We start from the raw sequence: 26643 nt of genomic DNA, 5'->3' as shown, positions 1-26643 counted from the left end.
GTTCGTATATTCCCCTATGCAATCCACAAACCATTATCGTTTCATATAATGCATGCATGCCCCCCACGCATCTTCCCGCTTGTACGAAATTGCCAGCGGTCGCATGTGGTTCGATCGAAATCATGGGATCGAGCCATGTTGGACTTGGTTGCCCATCGCATGTGTGTGTATATCGGTTTCTTGCATTATGCTTCCCACGCATCTTCCCGCTTGTACGAAATCACCGGCGGTTGCGTGTGGTTTGACTGGCCACGTTTGATCGTATGCTACTTATACTGAATCGGTTCGATCCATCAGCAGCGGGTTCGGTCGTATATCGTACGTTTGGTTTGTGTCTCGGCTGTATCTTGTATCTGGTGCATCCTTTGCACCGCTTGATTGTGTTGTTGCTGGCTTGTTGTGTGGGATATTATAGTTAATTATAATGTTCCTCACAGACTTACTGCGAAGATTATACTGTGCTACATTTCGATCATATGCTTTCTTAATGTTTTCTCTTATATCCTGTCGCAAAAGGTTTAACTGGTCAGTCTGATTGAGCGGTGTTATGGGCTCTTGTAACAACTTTAATTCCTTTAAAAGTTTATAATCTGATCCATGAGTAACCATGTCCAGTCCGAACAAAGCTTTAAAGGGTGAGCAACCTAAAGATTGATGCAACGAGGATCGCAATGCGCAAGATATACTCGTTAAACGTTGATCCCAAAGCGTTTGATCCTGATTTTTTAAATACGAACGGATCGCAGCTAACAGAGAACGATTAACACGCTCAGCTGCGTTGCTTTGCGGAGAATATAAAGCGGTATACTGATGTTTTATGCCTAGTTCAGTAAGAAAAGAATTGAACGAATTTGCCTTAAATTGAACACCATTATCACTAACGATGATTTCCGGTACTCCAAAACAATGAAATATCTGTTTTAACAAAAATTCTTGTATATCCTCCGTGCGAAACTTTTTCAGAGGTTGTAACCAATGATATTTACTGAAATGGTCAAGAACAATTAATAAACCGACAAATCCATTTTTGCTACGAGGGTAAGGACCAAGTAAATCGATATACAGACGTTGAAAAGGTCTACAAGTTGGCATATGCTGTCCCATAGGTGGTCTGAGCGTATAATTTGGTGCTTTGGACTCCTTACAAGTGTCACATTGACGAATATGGTCCCGCACATCCTTTACCATACCAGGCCAAAAAAGAGTTCTACGTATCTTGTCAACAGTTTGTTGCATACCTGAATGTGAAGAGGTGTGGCTATCGTGAGCTTGTTTTAGAACATCAACTCTGAGTCTATCCGGCACCCATAGTTTCCAAGAAAGCTTCTCTTGATAAGAATCTCCATTGGTTCGGTTCGAATATACAAATGTTTATTTACAATTTTGATATCTGGGAATTTGTCTGGATTTTCAGTGATTTTCTTCTTCAGATACATATAACTATCGTCCAAAAATGCTTCAGAGTCCAGATCTATAATCGGACCCATTTCTATCGCCTCTATCGAAAGGTTAGGCAATCTTGATAACGCGTCAGGAATCAAGTGTTCTTTTCCTTTTCTTTGCTACATATTAAACTTAAATTGTTGTAAACGAAAAATCCATCGAGCTAATCTCCCAGAAACATTTTGTTGGCGCATTAGCCACAATAAACTAGAGTGATCAGTAACTACTTCAAATTCTTGCAATTCCAAATAACACCTAAATTTTTCTATAGCCAGTATAACGGCTAAACATTCGCGTTCAGTAACACTATAATTGCGTTGGGCACGACTTAACTTTTTAGACATGAAAGCAATAGGCTTCTCTTCCTCTGCGTCTGATAATTGGACAAGTACAGCGCCAATACCATAATCGCTGGCATCACAATGTAAGAAAAATTTCTTATTAAAGTCCGGGTTTTGTAGAATAGGGGCAGAAGTTAATAGATCCTTCAACTTATTCATAGAAGCTTGAGCTTCCGGAGTCCAAACAAAATTTCTTTTTGTTGACAACAGTTCCGTTATAGGATAAGTGAGATCGGCAAAATTCGGTATAAAACGGCGATACCAACCGCAAACTCCAAGAAATCCTCTAGTTTGTTTCAAATTCCTAGGTGGTGGCCAATTTTTAATACATTCAATCTTTGACGGATCGGTGCAGATACCTTTACTGTCTATTACATATCCTAAATAACTAATGCTTGCGACACAAAACTGACTTTTCTCTATGTTAATGGACAGATTAGCTTTCCGAAATTGCTCCGCAATTCTTGCTAACACCGAAAGATGAGATGAGAAATCCTCTGAAATTATTCACAGATCATCTAAATAGCAAAATACACAATGGCGAAGGTCAGCAGGGACTACTTCATCCATTAGACGACTCATAGTAGATGTGGCATTACAAAGGCCGAAAGGCATAACTGTGAATTGATATAACGGTCTTCCTGGTACTGTAAATGCAGTAAGAGGTTTGGATGCTTCCGTTAATTCTATTTGCCAATAGGCATCCTTTAAATCGATTTTGGAAATAATATTTGCCTTGGGTAATCTTGAAAAAATACTGTCAATGCTGGGCAAAGGATAAGCATCCTTAATTGTGACTGCATTTAACTTGCGAGCGTCTAAGCACAGTCGCACTTTATTGGGCTTTATCACTGGTCGAATAGGAGAGCTCCAGGCGCTAACAGCTGGTTCGATAACTCCTAGTTGAATCATACGATCAATTTCTGTGTATACTAATTTCTCAACAGCGGGACTAATAGCGTAAAAACGTTGTTTTACCGGTTTGGCTTCGCCAATCTCGATATGATGTTTTATTAAAGACGTACGTCCGAGATGATGACTTGCATTGGGAAACATTTGCTTGACGGCTTCAAGCTGTCTAATTTGGGAATACGTGAGAGAATAAGAACTAGGGTCAGTATCTAACTTTTTTTCAGAACCAATCTCGATCGAACTAATTATAGACGGGGCAAGTTCGAAAATTCTCCAAAAATCATGACCTAATATTAATCTTTTCTTCAACGTAGGAATTACAAATAATTTCAACATTCTTTCCAATCTACCGTACCGTACTATTACTTCTAACATACCAATCACATTTTGGCCGTTTCCGTCCGCTGTGCGCACTTGACCTTTAGTTTTAACAAATTGGGGAAAATGTGAAAAATCTGTTTGTGCTAAATCCGAGCCTATACAACTAATGCTGGCACCGGTATCCAATAAACCTAATTCTGTGAACGTAAGAAATGAGACTTCTGCATAGCTCCTATTATCGTTGTCGTTTCTAAAAATTGTTGCAACAAAAAGTTTCTTGGTTTGTCTTGCGTGATCATAATATTTCCTTAGTCTTAACGTGCGTTTAGACAAGGGTTGGTCAGATCTAAAAATTCTGTCTTTAACAGTAAGGTAATGTTGTAAACGCTCAGGATATGACAAAAATCTTAGTGGGAGTTTTTGAGACTTTCGTACGTTTACTTTGTGATTCACAATGTTGATACTTTGTTGAACGTTTTCCGAGTTTGATGTAACTATTGCGGGAGCATCTGACGTTGTCTGGATGCACCCTTTCGGTCGGTTTTCCGTTAGCCTTTTTATACAATCTTGACATTGAGGCTTGTAAACATTGGCTGTGCCGCAACCGTAACAAAAATTGTGCGTTCCTCTAGACAGTTTTGCCAGGTGTGACCGGCTTCGCGACAATTCCAACAAACGAACTTCCCTTGCACAGCGGCAACTTCATATTCCTCGTCTGTGTCTGGAACTATTTTATTATCTTCGGTTTCCCCTTCTTGAATTTCAAAAATTTGTCTGCGTCCATTCTCTTTGGTGTTAGAAATTACTTTTACTTGAGGGCTGAGCTCTTGTGTTAGATTTTCTTGCATCTGTACTAATCTACGAAGGTGACCTATTGATGCGATGGATTGATATAGTAACTTTTGTCGTATCTCTGGCAACAGGTTATTTTGTAAAATTTCCAATAGCTGAACAAAACTCGCTCCATACTATTCGAGGGACTTGCTTATGATATCTCCAATACCACTCGCGGGCTTTTCCTCCAAATAATATTTGAATATGTTTACACACCCCAATAAAATCACTATCAAGAGTTTCCTCCGTTAGGGCTTTTACTCTATAAATAAATTCTTCTACTCCTAGACCTTCCGTAGATCCGTCAAAACGTAAATTCCATTTCTGCATTACATTTGCATTACATTTGCAATTTTTGCATTTTGAACAGTTGTAGGGCAGGGCGAACTTATCAGAGATCGGGTTTGGACCGTGTCTAATGGGACTTCTCGCTGGCCTAAATTCATAGGTAACGACGATACTACACGAGAAACTGTTTGTTCTATCATATTTTGTATGACCGTATAATCGATCTCTCGATTAGGACGAGTATTATTACCACGATTTGGTCTTGCTCTTCGCTGATTAGGCATGGTTCTAGGTAGTTGCGGTTCTGGTTGATTACTACTGTGACTGGCATCTAAGCATGATGCTGGTGCTTCGCTAACTGATATAGCTGGTTCGTTGAGCTGTTCTGCTCTGTCTCTTGGGACTTGACTTAGCTGTTTTGTAAAATTACGAGTCCATGCTCGAGAAGTGCTGGGTGCCAATGACAAATGTTTTTCCTTCGCTTTTGGTGAACAGTTGCCTACTACGAGCTTTATACTAGACACATTTATCTCACTCTCACAAATTGGGCAATGCTTTTCCTTTTCTAGTAGAGCTTCCAAACAGGATTTATGAAAAATGTGTTTACAGGGAGTACAGAAACATGTTTGCGTGTTGTCCAAAACCAAGGAACAAATTTTGCATATGTTTTCTGCTGGAGTGTCCGTATTTGGGGGACTATGTTGAACTAGAGCCATTCTTTTTTAAAATTATCTTCCTAAGCGTGACATGACTGGGTACATGATTTGAAATCGTAACTAGCTAAATGAACTTAAAGAATATTGGTAACTTTATTATTTTTGGGCTATTGCATCTACAAAATTGTTTCTTTTAGTCAGGCTCTGGCCTTTTGAATCTTCTGATCGGCAAGGCTATACTATCTGTATTACCAAGATCCAGACACCAGATTATTAAATCATCCGAGTCTTACTAAAAAACAATATATTCGTGTTCTCTTCGATTTCTTTAGACGTTCAGCTGTCGTAACATGATCTTAAATACAATCAGTACTAATATCGAAACATCCAATATACAATTATCTAAATTGCTAAGAAAAGTTTGAACGACTTTATTAAACGAGTGCTAAATTATCGAGGACCTTAACTAAACCGAGCAATTTGTGATACAGGGTATTGAAATTCTTGTTTACATTCATTCTTGCTTTTAACTTTGCGGCTGAATATTCCTAACAGAAACATCGGCTTCGCCAAGCAGACTTAAACCGTGCAGGTTCATTTATACGCGTAAGTTAAACCATAATATAGTCTAACAAAATCGACGAAAAATTTGAAACCTCATGTTTTGATCTTAAGACTTTCCTGATATACTTGAACTCAACACTTTATATCACTTAGGGTAGAACTACATACTTCTAAGGTGGTCTGATGTCAAAATAACCACATGCTGTAACTTAAATAACTTCTTGTCTATATCTAATATTGTCAAGGAGTTGAGTATGCTTTTATCCTGCCCCACGTTGGGCGCCAAAAATTTTTATGTAACCTTCCTATTCGGTTTCTCGCGCCATGAATTTTATAAAATCGGTTCTCCTATCACAGCGACGATAAAGCTATCGATAACCAAAAAGAAGGCGGTAGGTGAATTGCAGCAGATCGAGATCCTCTGGTTCCGTAGCTCTTGCGGGTGGGGGGGTTGTTTGCTGAATCTCTACCTTTAATTATAAAATTTAATTTTATTAGGATCTCTACTGAAACTAACTTTAAATGAAAATAGAATGACTGACAGAAAATACTTACGAAAACCGCAAGGAATTCATGTTAATAAAAAAGGCGAAAGAAATGAAGGTGTATCCTTTTGTTCACAAGCTAGCGGTTACTGAGGTCAAGATGTAGATGGACCTTATCAGTTCTATACCCTCCCAACCATGAATCTTTATTGGCATTTGTAAAGATTCCCAAAAAAACTGATAGATATCAACTCATGTACCCATGTCACTAGGAAAATTAATTATAAAGCTTAAGCAATCATATTTAAATTCATTATAATTTCAGATAGAAGCATTTCTTGTTGTACACGATAAATTTTAAAGAAATATTTACAGACTAATTTTAAACAGCGGGTCTGGTATGACTCAACATTTTGAGATGCGGAACTTGCAGACTTGCAATACAATGGAACTCAAAGTTAATTAAACTATTGAATAAGAGGGACTAAAACTAGCAGTATAAACGAGAGCTTACTAGTTATACATTATTAATTATTGTAGAAGATTATAGAATAAAAAAAATATAGAAGGAATATTAAAGGAATTCTTTTTCAAGTTTTCTTTTATCTTTTTTTTTTTTTTGTTTTTAAATTCTTTAAAGTTATTTTAAATTTTCAAGTCGCACAAATTTACTCATTGCTTTTGATTGCTCTTCAAGTCAAACATTATTTACGGAAATCAATTTTTTCTTTTTAATTTAACTATCTGGTTGATCACAAAACGCTGAAACAGAAATTACATCAACAAGTCAGAGTATCAATTGACTACCATCCTCCATAGTTCGCAAAAACTTGGTTGAAAGTCGCCGAATTGATACTACTTAATACACTAGGCACTTACCCCATAGTTTACTCGCTGAAAGGCGAGTTCACTCACTTTGCTTTTACATTTACTCTATTTTACGTTACTCTCGACTTGAATTATTTAATATAACCTTAACGAGATTTTTAATTGATTCAATATTGGACTTATTTACATTCTCTTTCTTTTTTTTTTTTTTTTTGTTTAACTTGATTAGGAATTAAAATTTAAAAATAAGATCAGAAATGAAAATATCGGGACCTAAAGATTCCGTTCAAAACGAGGTTAATTTAAAAAAAAATTTGTAGGAGCTTTCGAGGTGGTCACATGGAATGCGCTAAATAGGGCAACAGCAAGCAGTATCCAGAATTTGGCTAAAAGACAAACTTTGTCTGGGTCAGCAACGTCAGAAGGTTAGGTAGGCCACTGCCTTTAAAACCTTGCCATACAAAAATCCGGTTCACCAAAGGTTAGGACACCTTTCGGGAAAAGAGACACTTTGGCCGCACCGTAAGCCTTAACTTACAAACGTTGTGGCACTGCCGGTGTTTAGTTGGCGGTGTCTTTTCAAAGTCCGAATGCCAATTCCAGAAGGCAGCGACAACCGAAACTTCGGATGCACGTGCTCCGGCACCAGAAATGGGTATTTGAAAACTCGCCGGTTTTCCAGAAAATAATCTTCCCAAACGAAAGCTATCACGAATATTGGCCAGAAAAAGTAAGGTTTCCAATCTAGGATATAGAGTAAGATGCAGATGGCGGCGAGGTAAAAATATTAGTTAACCTACATACCTGCTATGATTTATAACCAAAGATTTGGACTACAGCTTTTTTTTTCACACTTTTCTCCTCAGAATTAAAAATGAAAATGAAGCCTAGCAAAAAATATGAAGCGCGTTGCCACCTCAAGAAAAACGATAGATCATTTATCGCTATCCCCTATTATGCGTTTATCGATCGAGCGATACCAATATTTTTATTTATTGATTGATCGCTATTGGCAAAGTGGCGCGTAAAGACGTTAAGTTTAAAAATTTGAAAGTTTAAACTAGCGCACGCTACAAGGGTCACGTTGAGGAAAAATCGAATAATATTTAATTATTAAAAATTTGTGTTCCGCGCTTTTGTTTATTCTGATTCCAAAGCGTTTCAAGTCGTATCTTTGGTTCTATTTCAATTCCAAAGTATTCCCACGCGTTCCAAGTCGTATCTTTGGAGTTAGATTCCAATTCCAAAGTGTTTCCACGCGTTTCAAGTCGTATCTTTGGTTCTATTTCAATTCCAAAGTATTCCCACGCGTTCCAAGTCGTATCTTTGGAGTTAGATTCCAATTCCAAAGTGTTTCCACGCGTTTCAAGTCGTATCTTTGGTTCTATTTCAATTCCAAAGTATTCCCACGCGTTCCAAGTCGTATCTTTGGAGTTAGATTCCAATTCCAAAGTGTTTCCACGCGTTTTCAAGTCGTATAGAAGAGAAAAAAATTTTCAATACAAATAATAAAGATTTAAAAAAAAAAAAAAAAACGAAAGTGAACCACCCTCTCACGTATAAAAGCCACACTTACAAGGGGAACTTCAGGTATGCGAATCACCGATTTCGATGAATTTTGGATATGTTGTAGAATACCCCGAAATATTTCACACAGCTTCAAATCTGTGTGAAATATTTCGGCGCACTATTCTATAATATTTCAAAGACCTATTTCGCTATTAAAAAAAATTAATTATTGAAAAAGCAAAAAAAAAAAAATGAAAACCCAAAACTAACTAGCTTTGGGCGGGGGTTGAACCAGAGTTCCGTCGATTTAAGGCAGGACCTCTACCCCTTACACCATCGAGCTGCTTGTAGACCACTCGGCGTTTTACTTATAAGTCACCAAAGCTATAACTTTAAAGCCGATTTATTAGGAAAATATAGAATAGTGCGCCGAAATATTTTACACAGCTTCAAATGACGGGGAATTCTACAACATATCCAAAATTCATCCAAATCGGTGATTCGCATACCTGAAGTTCCCCTTGTTAGACATTTCTGGTGTCCCGCGACACCCTATAAAGTTGGGGCATATCGGTTAGACACAGCAAAAGAATATATAAAAAAAAAAAATTTTAAATACATATATATACATATACTCCAACATTTTACATATCCATACACACACATATATATACATATTTTCCATACATAAAATTTTACATATAGATATTTATATCCATATACATATACATATTTTTCCATACATAAAATTTTATATATTGATACTCATATACATATCCATACATATATTCCACAAAAATTTCTAATTTTTTCGCACACAAATATATTTTTCCATCACCGCGAACAAAATCCCGGTACCCCCTTGCAGCCTATATACATACATACATACGTGCATACATAAGTACCGCTTAACTGCAGTATACCAGCACAGCTGCAAGCTCATGTGCCAAAGACCGGCACAAAGCAAACGACCAAAAGTAGCTGTGCTATATACCCTAAGTTGGCAGGCACTTTGTGGGGTATATATGTTGAAGGGTCACGTTGAGGAAAAATCGAATAGTATTTAATTATTAAAAATTTGTGTTCCGCGCTTTTGTTTATTCTGATTCCAACGCGTTTCAAGTCGTATCTTTGGTTCTATTTCAATTCCAAAGTATTCCCACGCGTTCCAAGTCGTATCTTTGGAGTTAGATTCCAATTCCAAAGTGTTTCCACGCGTTTCAAGTCGTATCTTTGGTTCTATTTCAATTCCAAAGTATTCCCACGCGTTCCAAGTCGTATCTTTGGAGTTAGATTCCAATTCCAAAGTGTTTCCACGGGTTCCAGTCGTATCTTTGGTTCTATTTCAATTCCAAAGTGTTTCCACCCGTTCCAAGTCGCATCTTTGGAGTTATATTTCAAATCCAGTGTATTCCACGCGTTCCAAGGCGTATCTTTGGAGTTAGATTCCAATTCCAAAGTGTTTCCACGCGTTCCAAGTCGCATCTTTGTAGTTATATTTGAATTCCAAGGTGTACCAAGCCGCTCCTAAGGTTTTTTTGGCAGTGTTCCAAGTCATTCCAAACGTACCAGCTCGTTTTGTGGATTTTCAATCTATTTCAAGGCGTTTCAAAGCCGTTCTCTAAGTGGTTTGGTAGCGTTCCAGTTTTTCCCAAAAGTTCCAGTTGGTCTTTTTGGCTAATTTTCAAGCCGTGCCAAACCAGCTCACCACTTTATAACCGCCGCTCGCTGGTGTTATGAGCCCGTCAAAGGACGAGAAAGCAGCTGAGAACACTGCAGCCCGAGCAAATTCTCAATTGCTGCTCCAGGTCAGCGCCAGAGGAGTACCAGCCCTACTACTCCTCCTTCCCGAGCATTTCAGACCCTCTCTAGTCCATTAACTCTCACGTCCGCACCATCGAGCACGACCTTTCAGCAAGCCACGTCAGAGCCACGACGAGCAAGCCAAAAAGAGGTCAAATCGTTGGTACCACTTCCACAGATTTTGGTAACCGCCCTAAGAGTCACTCGGTCCGAAACCAAAAGGGTTTTAGCTGCTTCCACCATGGCTTTGAAGAAGTTTGTTTCCATTTGCGATAAACTAATTCAGTTTGAAGTCGACACCCACGTCACTTCACTGTCCGAGGTCAGCGTATTTACGCTCCAAGTCCGTCGTGATCGAGTTCAAGCGTTGTGGGAGAAGGTCGAGCAGGAATATGAGAAATGCGAGGCACTCACAGATGGTAAAGACGATAACTCTGAAGATTTAGCCATCCAAGCTAAATATGACAAATGCTATCAAGTTTACGAGCGATGCAAGGCTCGATTAAACGAGCTTATCCATGAAGGGTCTGCTCCTACTCCTCCGAACCGTCATGCGCCTACCTCTGCACCAGCAGAACGAGGCTGTCGATTGCCACCCATTGACACAGAAGTTTTTACGGGAGATTACTTAAAATGGCCCACGTTCCGTGACTTGTTTACAGCCATCTACATAAGCGATTCGCGAATTTCCCCCGTTGAAAAGCTGTACCATCTCCTAGCGAAAACGAGGGGTGAAGCCAACCTCATTGTAGCAAAATTCCCGCTTACAAATGATGGTTTTGAAACGGCATGGAATGCACTCAAACAGCGTTTCGAAAATAAGCGACTTATCGTGAACAGCCAATTCCGAGCACTTCTTGACCTGCCTCAAATTTCCCATGAGTCCGGAAAAGCATTACAGGATCATCAGAATGCTCTGCAGGCATCCATTCGCGCTTTTGAGCACTGTGGCCTGCCAGTAACCACTTGGGGAGGCATGTTCGTATTTTTCTGTTCCATCAAATTGCCAAAGAATACTTTCATTATGGGAACAATCTCGAGAGACAAGACTGCCATTCCAGAGTGGAAAATGATGGACGATTTCCTCACTGAGCGGTTCCGTACGCTCGAAGCAGTGGAAAATACAACTGCAATGGCTATTTCGGTTCCCACACCGAAACCTCCACGAAATCCGCTTCCAGCCACCCGAAAGGCTAATACATTTGAAGCCAAGGTAACCACCAAACCAAAATCCTGTGATCTCTGTATGAAGGAGAATCACCCGGTGCGTCGATGTCCCCGCTTCCTTCAGATGACGGTGCCAGAGAGGGTGGCATACATAAAGAAAAAGTCCCTTTGTCTGAACTGTTTCGCAAGAGGACATCAAGTAAAAGATTGTCCGAGTCAGCACAATTGCTTCACGTGCAAGGGGCGTCACAATACGCTCTTGCACAAGGACGCCCGACCGGAGAATAATCCAACGCCGGTCCCAGCCCAGTTCGCACAATATTGTCCGGACTTACTTTACCTCTGAGGCAAGGTCCTCACGAGATAAGTTGCTAGGTACAGCCATCGTGGACTTTTGGCACAAGGGCACTACTTATGCTTCACGGGCCCTATTAGACCCGGCTTCGGAAGCCAACTCATGAAGTTACCATTCCAAACTGTCAGGGCCGAATTGACAGGCATTAACGGAAAGGTCAATAGAACCTTGAAGGTCTGTCACATAAGCATTCGGTCATCGCATGGACCTCCAGTCCAGATAGAGATAGAAGCTTTTGCCTTGTCCCAAGTTGCTGATGATTTGCCGTCATGTACGATAGCCCAAGCCACACTGGAAGGAATGCCCAATATTCCTCTAGCCGACCCCTCCTTCAGATTAAAGGCAAAGATCGATCTACTTCTTGGCATTGATGTCATACCAGCGGTGACTCTTTCCGGCATCCAGACCGAAGTGTGCGGATCTTTAATGGCTCAAGAGACGAGATTCGGTTGGGTCATTTCAGGCCCGTTGCAAGGGGTCCCCGTTAGTTTTAATGTGCCGCGTTCACCACGAGGGTCGCTGTTAGCAGAGAGGAGGGACTTGAAACTCTTCTCACAAGGTTTTTGGAGGTGGAGGATCGGTAGATCCTCCCCCGGTAGGGCAAACCGGTGGAAGACTCTGACTCTGTTTGCGAGGTCAATTTCCAGAAGACCACAAGAAGAGATGTTTCGGGGAGATATACGGTCTCACTTCCGTTTCAAGATCCAACCAACATCAACCTTGGTCATTCCAGACCAGGGGCATTGGCTCAGTTCCTAAAAAACGAAAGCCGGCTCCTTAAAAATATTCCGGCAAAAACTGAGTATGACGCCGTCATCCAAGAATATTTGGACTTGGGCCACATGCGTCAGGTTCCATTTGACGGCACTAATAACAATTTTTATTTGCCACACCATGCGGGTTTCAAGCCCGACAGCACCACAACAAAGGTACGGGTAGTGTTTAACGCCTCTAGCAAGTCCACCAACTGAGTAAGTCTCAACGACATACTTTACCCTGGTCCGGTACTTCAGTCCGATCTCACTACTCAGATTCTCAAGTGGCGTTTTTTCCGAGTAGTTTTCAATGCCGACATCACAAAAATGTACCGCCAAATTATGGTCGATCCAATCCATACGCCATTTCAGAGGATCCTGTTCCGAAATAAAGAGGGGAAACTTGGTGATTACGAGCTGAATACCGTCACGTTTGGCATTAACTGTGCTCTGTTCTTAGCCATCCGAGTACTTCAGCAACTCGCAAGTGATGTACAATCCAAATTTCCTTTGGCTAGCGATATTATCAAGTCCTATATGTATGTCGATGATGTCCTGGCAGGGGCTCATAATGAAGCAACGGCAATCGCAATGGTCAATGAACTTCAAGACGCTCTTGGTTCAGCTGGCTTTCCTTTGCGCAAGTGGACATCGAATGTGAAGAGCGTGCTCAGTTGCATTCCAAAGAGTCATTTACTGAATGCTGATTTCCTCGATATCGAAGAGGCTAGCACAGCGAAAACACTGGGAATCCGATGGAAAGCGACTACGGATGAGTTTTATTTTGTCATCTCACCCCAAGATGTCAAGTCAGCTTATACTAAGCGAGAAGTCCTCGGGCAGATCGCCAAGTTATTCGATCCCGCTGGCTGGCTGGCTCCCTTTGTGATTCAAGCCAAGGTGTTTATGCAAGAGCTTTGCCTACAAGAGCTAGGGTGGGATGATCAATTGCCCAGTGAAGTCCATCACAGTTGGCAGGATTTTACAAAGAGCTACTCCTTCCTTGACCAGATCCGAATTCAACGATGGGTTCTTCATGACCCAAATTCCGACATCCAATTCCATTGTTTTTGCGATGCGTCACAGCGGGCTTATGGTGCCGCAATTTACGTGCGCGTTAGCAATGACCAAGGCATATCATGCTGCCTTCTTGCAGCGAAATCTAGAGTAGCCCCGGTTAAAACGGTTTCATTGCCCCGCCTTGAATTATGCGGAGCCACACTTTTAGCTGAACTGGCAGCTGCAGTTCTTCCGCAACTTCCAGTTGATAATGCGGAGGCTTTTTATTGGTCAGATTCCACCGTCGTACTGTCGTGGTTAAATAAGCCACCCTGCACTGTTTGTCCTGTTTGTCGCAAATCGGGTAGCAAAAATTGTGACGGCAACAAATGACGCCCTATGGAATCACGTTCGTTCAGAGGACAATCCAGCAGATCTCCCTAGCCGCGGCCTGAGTGCGCAGGAACTGGTACACAAGGATTTGTGGTGGCACGGCCCACCATGGCTACGGGAACCACAAGAGTCCTGGCTGCGAGCGACACCACTCCCACTAGAAACTACCTTGGAGAAGCGGGTAGTGAGGGGAGGTGACCTCTAGCGAGATCAATCAAGTACTCCAGGCGTTGATCGGAGTCACTCAGCGTGATTACTTTCCGACGGAACATCGGTGTCTACAGCAGAAGAAATCTCTGCCCACGTCTAGCACCATTCTCAATTTGAATCCTTTCATTGTCGCATCAGGTGTGATCCGAGCATGTGAGCGCGTGCAACAAGCAGCGGCCCTTAGTTACGATGAGCGTAACCCCATTCTGTTGCCAGTAGTAAGTCCATTGTCCCGGCTGTTGGTGCTTTTCACGCATCAGATCTCTCTTCATGGGGCAGCCAACTGGTAGTCCGTCTCATCCGACAGAGATACTGGATTCCAAGACTGCGGAATCTAGTAAAATCGGTGGTCAATTCATGCAAAGTCTGTTTGATTTACAAAAGAAGGCTGCAATCACAGCTAATGGGCACCCTTCCGGCCCAGCGAACTACTTTCGCACGTCCTTTCACGACCACCGGGATAGATTTCGCAGGTCCTTTCGACATCAAGAGTTTCACCGGCCGCGCTTGCCGCATATCAAAGGGATTTGAGTACCGAAGCATTTCTGGCAGCATTCGCTCGCTTTGTATCGAGGCGAGGGTGTCCCCAGCCAGTGCAGTCCGACAACGGAAAAAACTTCGTAGGTGCATCCAGAGTGCTTGAAAAAGATTTCCTAAGTTCTACCCAGCAGAAAATATTATCCCACTACAGCCATCAGAATCTGTCCTGGCATTTCATCCCTCCCGGGCACCACACATGGGAGGGTTGTGGGAGGCTGGAGTTAAGAGTTTTAAAACTCTGTTCTACAAGGCCACCTCCAACCAAAGGTATACTTTTGAAGAGTTCTCTACGCTGCTGGCTAAGGTAGAGGCGTGTTTGAACTCGCGGCCGATTTCTCCTATGTCTGAAGACCCCACCGACTCTTTAGCTTTGACCCCAGGCCATTTCCTAGTTGGCGGTCCATTGCTATCCGTGACGGAACCTGAAATCAAGGATCAGGTACCGTCTATCATTAACCGGTGGCAGCGTCTGAAGGCCGTGAGTCAGCATTTCTGCACCCGATGGAAAGACGAGTATCTGAAGGAGCTACATAAGCGCAATAAGTGGCGATTCCCTTCTAAAAATCTTGAAGTGGGCGATCTGGTGGTACTCAAAGACGACAATCTTCCCGTCGCAAAGTTGATCTTTCTTCCCCCAGAAGAAAGAATTCAAACCCATTACGTAAAACTACAGTAGCGTCCAGCACTTGGTCCTTCCTCCCAAGTAAGAAGGGCCGAGCTGCCAGTAGTAATATGTGTTTTATCGTCCTACATTAATCCGCTTTCTTCATTATTTGTCCCGGCAGCTTCCTGATATTCGTCAACCTAGATCCCGTTTCCATGGTTCCGAGACCGCGTTCAGTACAGGCATCGAAAGAGGAGCGCAGATTTTCGCGGGGAACTGAGTCCTTCCGTTGCCGAGTCTGTCGCGGAATCCATCCTCTGAAGCGATGCCGTCGCTGCCTGCGGCTGAACGTGGAGACGAGGATGAGGGCAGTGCTTGCGAATAAGTACTGCGCCAATTGCCTGGCCCGAATATGTGAGGAGGATCACCACGCGCTGCTCCACTTCCATGAACAGCCACGTCGACGCACTCCCAGCTCCGTCGTACACCGAGTCACCCCCGAGTCCTCCAGACGAAGGTCGCACCAACGCCAGCCTCCGATCCAAAACTGACGTTGACCACACTGCTGCAGCATCGCAATCCGCATCTGATGCCCACGGCGATGGTGCGTCTTGAGACGGGGGGAAAAACCTTCGACGTGAAGGTGGACCCTTGTTCTGCGGTATCGTCGATGGCGACGTCACTGGCCACGGCCTTTAAGTTGACAACCGTCAATATAGGGGCAGAGAAAGCGGTGGCAGCAGTGATCCGGTCCCCAATCAGTGAAGGATGGCGATTGGAGGCGATCCTGAAGGTGGTCGATGGCTTGTGCTGCCGCACTCCAAGCGGTGGACCGGTGGACCCGCAGATCGCCAAAAAGTTCGAGGGCATCGTCCTGGCGGATGATACGTTCTACCGACCGTCGTCAGTGTCTTTGGTCCTGAGCGAGGATGTGATCACGGAGGTCATGTTGCAGGGGGTCTACCCAGGGTTGGCGGGCGGCCAATTGCGATGCGCACAGTCTTTGGCTGGACCCTGTCCGGAGCGTGCCATTAGACTGCCTGGGTCTTGCACTCCTGCAAGGTGGGGAGCATGTTTATGCAAACCGGGCAACACAAGGGTTAAAGGAGGCGGAAGCTTTCACCTCGCGCCGCTCTCCCGATGATGCCCATCGCTCTCCCCACAAAAGAACTCCCCACACTTCGCTCCAAGCGGGGCTTGGTGCCCTGCTCTTAAGTAAGCTAGTTTTAGTTGAATTATATACCTGAATATACATACAAGTGAAGTGAAATTTCTCTGCGTGTCAACACTTTACTGGGAGAAAAGAGGAAAAAGGGAAAATTCATCTAGCTGCCCCAAACCAGAAGAAAGTTCGACCCCCCTACATAAACGTAGATAATTGAGTTTTTTCTTCTTTACGGCTTTCTTTTTGCAGTTTGAACTAAAAAAATTTCTAACTTTGCTATTGGAAAAAAAGCATGTTAGCTGTGGAATCGAAAAGGTTTCCCAAGTTGCCACAATTCCGACTAAAAAAAGTTGCACAATTTGTTGTTATATTTTTCTGTTTTTATATTTATTAATTATGACAAAAGAATCACTTGGTTTCTGATGCTCCTATCAAGATTGTCCAGTAGAAGTCATCTCAGTTCTGCTCATCCTTTATATGAATGCATGTTTGTACATATAAATGCTAGTGTGTGTGAGTGTGTGTCGGTGTGTGTGTGTGCGTGTGCTGCCATTGTTCCTCTAGTGGCCAAATTTCTGAAACTCCCATTCACTATTATCCAAGGGGCAAACTTGACGGGTCTTCAGCCAACGTGAAATGCAATGGAAATGGAAGGCATAACTGCAAACGCCCCACGCCGCGGTGCACTCTTCGGTGGTTATCGATCCCTGATTCGCCTGGCCTTCAATACACAGATCCATGAAATGATTGCGGCAAATGGCATAATTGTCGACAACGATGTCCCAAGCCCAAAGTGCTACAGCATTCCACTTCTTGACCTCGAAACGTTTCTTCTCGCCTGTATTGCTGCTGGAGGGTGCCTCGGGAGCCTCGACTTCTTCTTCTTCATCAACTTCCATTGTATATTAAATCAAATTAATTTAATTGCGGATTAAACTCCTTTCTCGGCAAAAGGTGGCGCAGCAATAAAATATATAACCCACTGCTAGGAATAATATCAATCTAATATCAATTTATCGATTAATTAAAAAATATGATAAAAACACAAATGCTCGATATATTGCCATCACCTATCGGCCCTCAGATTGCTGTTCGATATATTGCCATCACTAGACCTATCGGCCCTCAGATTGCTGCTCGATATATTGCCATCACTAGACCTATCGGACCTCAGATTGCTGCTCGATGTATTGCCATCACTAGGCATATGGGACCTCAGATTGAGGGAAATACGTACCTTTGCTTGTGTGCACTCACTTTTTTTTTTAGCGGACGTTGACGATACTATGCGCAGTACGTTCAAGTGGCCCCTACGACACCAGGACAAAGCCTGTTACGCGCGAGCCCAAGCAGATAGCTGCCCACCTCGCACCCGACCGACCGAGGGGTGCAGCCGTATAACGCACGGCACGAATCGCGTGGACAAAATACACAATAGAAAAGACAGACAAACACATAATACTAAAGCTATCTATTAACTAAATGGGATAGGATAGATGTTTTAAGCATATTAATAGAAAACTCTGAGCCGATTACAGGGAATAGAAGATTGTAATCAGAGCAGAGGACCCTAAAAGGTTCATGCATAGCATAGTTAGAAGAACAACGACTAAGGGATAAAGGTATTAAAGGATGTCTACTCCGTCTACATGGAAAAATTAAAACATCTATCCTATCCCATTTAGTTAATAGACAGATTCACCTGAGCTAATAACTCAGGCGAGTCGATGTCACCAATTAGGAGCTTGTGCATAAAAATGACACCAAGCATAATTCTACGGTTAGTTAGGGACGGAAGGTTAATCAAGAGAAGTCTACTAGAATACGAAGGCAAATTGACATTGCGATCCCAGCTTAAGCCACGAAGAGCAAATAGCAAGAACTGCTTTTGAACGGATTCTAGTCTAATCTGGTGCGACTCATATTGAGGTGACCAAATGCAAGATCCATACTCTAAAATAGGACGGACAAGCGAAGTAAAAAGAACTTTAGTTGTAAAGGGGTCATCAAATTCTTTCAACCATCTTTTAATGAAACCCAGGACACTCATGGCCTTTGCGACCGTGGTGGAAATATGGGTGTTAAAATTTAACTTATGGTCCATAAGTACGCCCAAATCATTCATATTATTTAGACGTTCTAAAGGGCTGTTGTTTAGAAAATAAGTGACCAGTTGAGGAGAGTTACGAAAAAAAGTCATTACCTTACATTTGGTAGTGTTAAGATTTAGTAGATTAAACTGGCACCAGGAGGGAAAGTTTTTAAGATCAGCTTGTAACCGACTAAATGAATCTGTATCTTTATAAGTAAGACAAAGCTTGACAACGTCAGCATACATAAGCACACGCGAATGAACAATGACTGATGGAAGATCGTTAATAAATAGTGTGAAGAGCAGAGGGCCAAGATGACTACCTTGAGGTACACCAGAAGTCACAGAAATGGAAACGGAAAAAGAACACTTAAAAAGTACCTTCTTTTTCTATTTGTTAAATATTCTCGAACCCAAGAAAGGAAAAGGGGTGTCGCTCAGCTTAGAAAGCATTAGGGTATGATTAACGGAATCAAAGGCTTTGCTGAAGTCAGTGTATATGACATCAGTTTGTTTACCATTTTTGAACCCCTTGATAATAATTGATGTAAATTCTAAAAGGTTAGTGGTTGTAGATCTACGTTTCACAAACCCATGTTGGGATGGCGAAATAATAGAGCTGCAAATATGTTGCAATTGAGAAGTTATAATTTTCTCAAAAGCTTTCGGAATAGCGGACAATTTTGAGATACCTCTATAGTTAGAGGCTTCGGACTTTTTGCCATTTTTATGCAGAGGAATAATATACGACTCCTTCCAAATAGATGGAAAGAGGAAGATTCTACAGACAATAGAAACAATTTTAAAATGGGTTTACATAATGCGTTTGCACAGAACCTGAGTACACATCCAGGAATACCGTCTGGCCCCGGAGAATAAACAGGTTTAACTAATTTAAGTTCGGTAAGAATAGAACTTTCATCAATCACTGGATTGAAAATGCAATTAGCCTTTTTTAAATGATAAGGATACGGACTTGCTCGATATTCCGTTGAGGAATAAGTTGTTTTGAAAAAACTCGCAAACATATCGGCAATTGCCTGATCAGTGCTCGCTTTTTTATTTTGAAAAGACAAAAAAGATGGGTGCACAGAGGTCTTACGTTTAGAATTAACAAAATTATAAAATTGTTTAGGGTCAGAAGAAAACTGAAGCTTACACCGCTGAAGATAATTCTTATAGCATTGTGTATTAAGCATCATGAATTTTGAACGAGCGACTGTATACAGAGCATAATCTGATGAACGACCTGTTTTTTGAAACTTACCTGCTAAAGCGGGTAAATTAAAATCACCTACAACTATGAGCATGTCTTGACTCGAAACTAAAGAGGAGACAAACAGAATTGCCTCTAAATGATTTAAATATACCACCATGTCTGACAATGGTGGAATATAGGAACAAGTAATGAAAGCATTAAAAGATTTAAAATTTACTTTAACACCGACAAACTCAATCTCCTGGGTACTAGAAAATTGAATCATTTCAGATGATAAAGCAGCATCAACAGCTATCAGAACGCCACCACCTATGCGAGAAATCCGGTCACGTCTGAAAATAGAAAAGTTTGTTGAAAAAACCGATGCATCAGCAATATCAGGTTTTAGCCACGTCTCTGTGAAAGCTAGAATGTTATGCTCAAAAGAAAGACTATCTACATAGAGATTAGGAAGTTTAGATTTCAGTCCTCTAACGTTCTGGTAACCCAGGTTAAGGGACGAAGCTAGTTTTTTGACACACCAGCAGATGCTGATGAGGCAGGAATAGTATTAGTTGTTGTTGTCGGCAAGCGAATCGGTGCCGATTTTTCTTTTTACAGTATATTCCTTAACTATTATATGTTTCGGCCAAAAATCTTCTCGACATATAGTGTCGAAGATATTGGCAGAAACACTAATTTTAAAGGACGAAATGTCCCGAGAATAAGAAAATTTAAACTTCTCCACCGCAATATTCGAGACGTTAACTTTCTTCCGAATATAGGCTATTACATCATCAGATGTGACAACAGGGTCTAGCCTCGAAACAAATATATGTTTCTTTGGTGGTATGCCAACGAGAGGCCGCGGTCCCGAAGCGTCAGCCGCAGCAGTAACGTTGGACAAGTCACCCACTGCAGCAGTCAACTTGTTTACGGGGCCCTCGATACTTTTAGAACTATCGGCAATTTCCATTGGAATGTGTAATTGCCCAGACACATCGGACACTACAATATGCATCGTTTTTAAGAGATCATTCCCAGGTGATACCTGTAATTCATTACTAATAGCATTCACACCCGGGCTCTTAAACGATATCAATTGCTGTACATTAGGAGTGGACGGTGCATGAGACCGGTCGGGGACGATAAGAGACGCTGGCGGATCTACAGATACAGAAACACCCCAAGGACTGGTCCTTTTACGTTTCGGAGACTCATTCATAAGCGATAAACTTCTGAACTGAGTCTCCACCGCAGTAAACTCCGCTTAAAGTGTCAAAACTATCTCTAGTCCGCCTCATGAAAGAGCGCGTCTCATTCTCGACCTCCCGGCAAGCATCACATCCATATTTTAAGCCACCACCTTTAGCAATAGACTCCTTGATTCTGCCTGTGTAACCTGCACACTTAACGTGAGCCGCATTGTCACACAACCAACAAAGAATATTATCATGGGAGTCAACCGCATTAGTGGCAACTATGCAATTATTTTTTGAGCAGACAACCATTTTATCAAAAGTTTAATTTAATTACAAAAGGAAATACAAAAAAATAAAAATTCAAAGGTAAAAAATCTGTGTATAAGAATATACTGACCAGTTCTGACACAAGGGTTAATGTGCAGAGTAAGCCTTCACAACTAAAGAATAAAAAAAATGAAAACACAAAAACAAAAACACGTATCACAGAGTCGCGGGTAGGCAAAAGACGAGAGCGCAAATCAATCAAGAATAGGAAAGAGCGGGAGAGCGCGTCAAATTGAACACATGCAACAACAATTTGTACGCAAGAGCGCGAGAGTTAGTTAAAACGGTAAAGACACAAAAGCAAAGAGATAAACAAAACAACAACACCGCTAATGCAAGTATTGTTGTAAGTTTTGATTTATTTAAATTTAAACAAAAACGACAGCAAGAATTCGCGAAATGAAAATAAAATTCGGATGTTGTAATTATTATTAATTAAACCGATAATTAAGAGTATGTAAAGCGCCAAAAAAACACGTCCGGCCTCTGCAACGAGTGAAAGTTTTTACTCTTTTCGAATGTTCTTTATGTAATTTAGGAGTATAAGTTTAAAAGTTCTCTTAACTGTTAGTTAAATATGAAATTTTTATTCCTGGTTTTAGAAATGATATATTTTCGGTTTTGTAAGCTTACAAATTTCGATATAAATATCGATATATCAACAAAAGATGGAAATATCGGGTAGACAAATATCATTATTTTTCCATCACTAGTAATTTGGGTTGGGTTCAGCCGGTGGACAAACTATCGATTGAAAATATCGATAAAAAATTAGAAACAAGACATCACTACTTTATCTCATGGTATTGTTAAATGCACATCACTCTTATTTTTTGGAAATCATCGTAGGCCATGCAAATATTTTGTAAGCTGATTTTTCCATGTACCTAAGAAATTATTTAAGTTTTTCATTCTGTATTCAGCTTTGGTTGTGCCTAGACCCAAAGTAAATCAGTAAATCATTAAATTTTTCTCATTATTCCTAAAAAGTGTCAAAACAAAAACTAAATTATTTTTTTTTTTAACGGGTAAGTCTATTAGCATTTTCTTGCTAAACCTTTAATATTTTATTATTTATGTAAGTATATGGGAATTGTGTATAAATTTTTTACAACAACTAATATAATAATTCCTAACTTGCACCCAAAAGGAGAAGAGAATTTCTGCTCTGATTTTTCCTTTCCGTTTTAGTAATAAGGGTACTAGCAAATCGAATTTCTAGAACATCTTGATTTTTCCTTTTCCTTCTTTTCTTTCAAGAACGAAAAAATTTTTCTTAACGGGGTAAGTCTATTAGGTAATCCATTACCTACATATGCACATATTTAAGTATGTGTAAAATATAAATGTATCTATAAAACTGTTTCAGCAAATATTAAATCTGTAAATTGGTATCACCAGAGCTTGTCCTTAAATTTGCGTCAATGCGAGGTAGCTATGGGTAAGTTAAAGTTATCCCGAATTTTGGCTTTGAATCTTCCTTAATATATGAATTCCATCAAGAAATTAGTTAGTCCAATGCCCAAAATCTGTCAAATGGTGAAGTCTATTATTGACAGGATAACTGGATCCAACGGATACGACTCCCAATTTTTACCACGATGACCAGGATTAATCGACAATGCTTCATTTCTAGCCGAGCTTTAATATTTTTCCTTAGTATCCTTACAATCTATGAGAAAAACTTTTTTCAACTCGTAACGACTGTGCTGCAATCCAAAACATTGGGCACTACATAGTATGGGAACTCGGCCGATTCATCTACATCTGCAAAAGGTTCTTCCAGATTTTTAGTTTTTATTAATTACACGTTAATAAATCTAAATTTGCTTAAATTTCTTACAGCAAAACATATTCAACAGAAGTCAATTGCTCTGAAGTGTCGCGGTTTTTGCGATAAAAATATTCCAAGATCTATATATAACGTCGTTATAATAGCTTCGATCTTCGTTATTGTTGTCATTGGCAGCTTTCGAGATGATTGTTTCCAGAAGTTATTTCGTTGCAAAACGCATCTTCTTTACAACTGGTAAGTCCATAACTCTTTTCCTAAGATCTTTAGCTTTTACCCATAAGTAAATCTGAATTTTATACAAATTTCATACAGCAAAAGTGAATCTGCTTACAGGTATTACCAGTTCTTATCCGTTCACAAACGTTTGATATGGCCTGATAGATGGGCATAATATCCATATGGTTTTTCCTTAATATTCATAAATTCTATCAAAAAGACTATTTAATGACTTGAATCAAATGTCTGGATCCATCGGAATCGTTTCCGTCTCTTTTAAATTGTTCCAGAACGCGTAGGCTTCATCGATAAGAATTCTTTGCAATACGAGCTTAAATATGCCTAATTTTTCCGTAATATCCTTACATATTCTTTCTTTTTAACTGGTAAGTCTTATAACTTTAGTTTTTACCCATAAGTAAATCTGAATTTTATATAAATTTCATACAGCAAAAGTGATTGAAACTGCCCAACTTAATCCTTAATCATAACCAAAACAATTATCCTTGTTCTCATCATTGTCGTCATCTTCGTCACCATCAGTGATTTTGGTTAAATGACATAGTGCTTTATTGGGAGTGCCCAAATCTTAATTTCCTTATCTTAAACTGAAAGACATGACCAAAAATCAAAAGTTTTCTGATGTGATGTCGTTGAAGCTGTGCGAGGAATCCGGCATCGGCACATAGATGATATTATAACAAGAAGTTTCCAAATTAAGCAAGATTTCAATGATATATAAAAATAGTTAAATTCAAATGTGCTGCGTTTATAATTTTATTTAAAATTCAATATTTTGTTTGTGTTTAATAAATACAAATTATTGCAGTAACTTACTAAATTCTTTAACTTAAAGCATTTAGCTAATCATCAAAATTGTTTGCTATTGTGTATTACAATGGATAAGTAATAAAACATTTGCTTTATTATTAAGGATAAATAAGTAACAAAGAGGAAAAATAGCAATATATAACACTTTGGAATAAATGTTAAACATTTCTTATTTAATTTCACATTTCAATTATTTTTTGAAGAGAAATAAATCCTAAGTTTTTAATTTTTTCTGTTTGCCTGTTAAATTTATAATTTAAAAAGGAATTTAATCGTTGTTAATACATTTTACATATTATATTTATATAGGCTTAATCTAGCTCCTTCAAGTAACGTTAATACCGATTTTGATCTAACAAGAAGCTTTCCTGCTGATTTTGGGAATCCACCGAAAGGAAAAATTCTCTTCCATTTCTCTTACTGTAATTGACATTATGTAAATTTAAATTTCTGGTTCTGGACTCATAAATTCTACACAAATGCATTCCATATTACATATGCGGTTACTGATGACTTATGTTGTAGGTAGTTAGGTGAAAGAAGAAAGAAAGGGTCTCCCTTTTTTTTTTCCTCGGGCTAATGGTTGCAATCGTAATGTCTTTGGCAATTTCTCAAATTCTTTTTTTTTTCGGGTTTCTCCTATTTTTAGTCAAGTTCTGATAAGCAAAGGGGAAAATATATATGCATATGTAAAAAGGGAAATCAGAAAGAGAAGCAAAAACAACAGAAACAGAAATTTGAGACCAAGCGACGGCGTATGAGTTATCTATCTTTCTCTGCCGCTGCTTTTTCTGGTCGGAGTATATTAGCCAACATCTTTTTTTTTTTTGCGGCAGATATGAAACAATTTATTAGAAGTAAAGTTCAGGGTAACAGCTATTTTGCGGTTACTAATCAGCAGTCAACATTATTTCTTATTTTAAGTAGGTGGAAGGTAAAAGCAAATGGGTGTGAGTGAATGTATGAGTGTTTGTGTGTGTGTGTTGGATGTGCATCACTTGTTATCGCAAAGTTTTAAATTGCAATTGTGTGCTATGTTGTGTGGTTGGTTATAGTGGAAGAAAAAATATACTGATATCTTAAATCGAAGATAAAAATAAGAGTAATAAAAGTGTGCTATGAACAAAATATTTTTGTATATTTTGTAGCATCTTTTCGGCATACATCCCTATATGCACGCAATAGAATCTTTACGACTTCTACATGGCCCCCAAAAGATGCCAATATTTCGCAATATTGAGAATAAGTAATGTAAATAGAATCATTCGAAATCACATTTAATTTTTTCACTCTTTACTTTTTCTTCATTTTAATTGTATAAAAAAGGGGAATTATTTAAAATATGGAATGAAATCAATAAACGAAAGAAATACAGTAGAATCCGGCTTTAACGACGCACATAGGTAGATTTTGCAAAATTAGGTAAAAGTAAAGTAAAAAGAGTAAAAAAAAAAATCATTTTAAGAACAAACTATTGATGCACATTGTTAGGAATACTTCCGAGAAACTAACCTCATCATTCCCACCTTTCAAAATAGCGCCCGCGCCGAATTACAGGTAGTCAAACTTCGATTATCATTCACAGTGTTCATATTTAATTCTCGCCGTTTTCAGTGATACATTTTTCCAAAGTCAATATTCATTTTTGCAAAGTTACTATTAAAGTAATTGTGATGGATATCAATAGTCCAGATATGTATCTTTATGTGTTATGTAGTACTCACCAATTTTAAGAATGTTTTGCATACATTAGCATTGTTATAAAAGACCACATTTTTGAGACAGATTTTTCTAAAAATAAAAATTTCAAACCGGCTTATAACTACTTTTCCTGTCCGTCCCTGTAATATTTCATCATTTAATAATTTATACACAGTTTCAATAATTATATCAAGTTATAGTTGGCCACCTATAGCCACCTATTCACGAAATATACTTATTCAAAGTTTTTGCGCGCCGATAAAAAAAAAAAATTCTAGACCCGGTGCACAGTGGTTGTGGCCATAGCCTAAAAATCAAATATCCATCACACAATATTTTGCCAAAATGTACACAAATTGTATAACAACCTTGATGGCAAACCGGATTTTTCTGGAAATCTAACGGGACTTGCGAAAAATTCCATTGAAAACATGAACACGTGTTCATGTTTGAAGCCGGACTACGCTTTGCTTGCTTTTCGCCACAACAAAAACGCTTTTCAAAGGGATAGAACGTGTGACAGAGTACTCCAGAAAAATATTATTTATAATGAATTTTGAAGTTGAAGGTATTTACTTTAATTTATTCTTATTTGAAGATTAAATTGACCAATTAAAGTTTTTTGCTAGTTTTTTGCATTCGTTTTCGTCATTTGTGTTTGTTTATTATTTTTTGTTTTGTATAATATTAGGTATTTATTTGACCTGATGCAAGGCCAAAATATACGAACCATGGAAGAAAAACTAGATTTTTTGAAAAGTTACCTCCTCGAGTCTTCCAAAGTTTCTGAAACTATCAAAAAATCTTTGAAACAGAAATTTTCACATTTCAAATCACAAGTCAAACAAAGATGGTCTGGAGCAAAAAAATTATTTGTGGTTAGAAGGACATTTGAAATACCAATTGATTCGTCAAATCGCCAAGGACGTCCTTGTAAACAGTATTCTGAATCGAGTGATCGAAGCAAGAGAAGAAAGACTGAGGTAATACCGAAGTTTGGTAAATCCTGAGGTGATAGTCCATGCTGCACAAGTGGTTTTGCAAAATGATGGCGAAAAAAATGCCTCTAAAATCCTAAGGATCTATAACGAACTCACCAACACGGTCTG

The 26643-nt window shown here is 39.7% G+C and overlaps 1 protein-coding gene and 3 long non-coding RNA genes across 5 annotated transcripts; 3 read left to right on the top strand and 1 right to left on the bottom strand.

Moving 5' to 3' along the window:
- Positions 1-16699: 16699 nt before the first annotated feature.
- Positions 16700-17086, bottom strand: LOC6653602 (RING-box protein 1A). The gene has a single exon (XM_002075904.3). The coding sequence runs from the start codon at positions 17069-17071 to the stop codon at positions 16733-16735; it is 339 nt and encodes a 112-aa protein (XP_002075940.1). The 5' UTR covers positions 17072-17086; the 3' UTR covers positions 16700-16732.
- A 4740-nt stretch (positions 17087-21826) lies between these two features.
- On the top strand, positions 21827-22433 carry LOC124461180. The gene is made up of 3 exons (XR_006954959.1): positions 21827-22019; positions 22252-22275; positions 22361-22433. It is a non-coding gene; the product is annotated as an uncharacterized LOC124461180 (long non-coding RNA).
- Positions 22434-22672: 239 nt separating this feature from the next.
- Positions 22673-23215, top strand: LOC124461178. 2 transcript variants are annotated; one of them, XR_006954956.1, is made up of 3 exons: positions 22673-22767; positions 22837-23020; positions 23120-23215. It is a non-coding gene; the product is annotated as an uncharacterized LOC124461178 (long non-coding RNA). The 2 variants fall into 2 exon arrangements; XR_006954957.1 differs by having other exon boundaries at positions 23099-23215.
- A 7-nt stretch (positions 23216-23222) lies between these two features.
- On the top strand, positions 23223-23761 carry LOC124461179. Its single transcript, XR_006954958.1, has 2 exons — positions 23223-23388; positions 23453-23761. It is a non-coding gene; the product is annotated as an uncharacterized LOC124461179 (long non-coding RNA).
- The last annotated feature ends 2882 nt before the right edge of the window (positions 23762-26643 follow it).

Source organism: Drosophila willistoni, unplaced genomic scaffold (assembly GCF_018902025.1).
Source record: "Drosophila willistoni isolate 14030-0811.24 unplaced genomic scaffold, UCI_dwil_1.1 Seg240, whole genome shotgun sequence".
NCBI lineage: Eukaryota > Metazoa > Arthropoda > Insecta > Diptera > Drosophilidae > Drosophila > Drosophila willistoni.
Note: the sequence above shows the minus strand (reverse complement) of the source record. Positions and strands in the feature narration are given on the sequence as shown.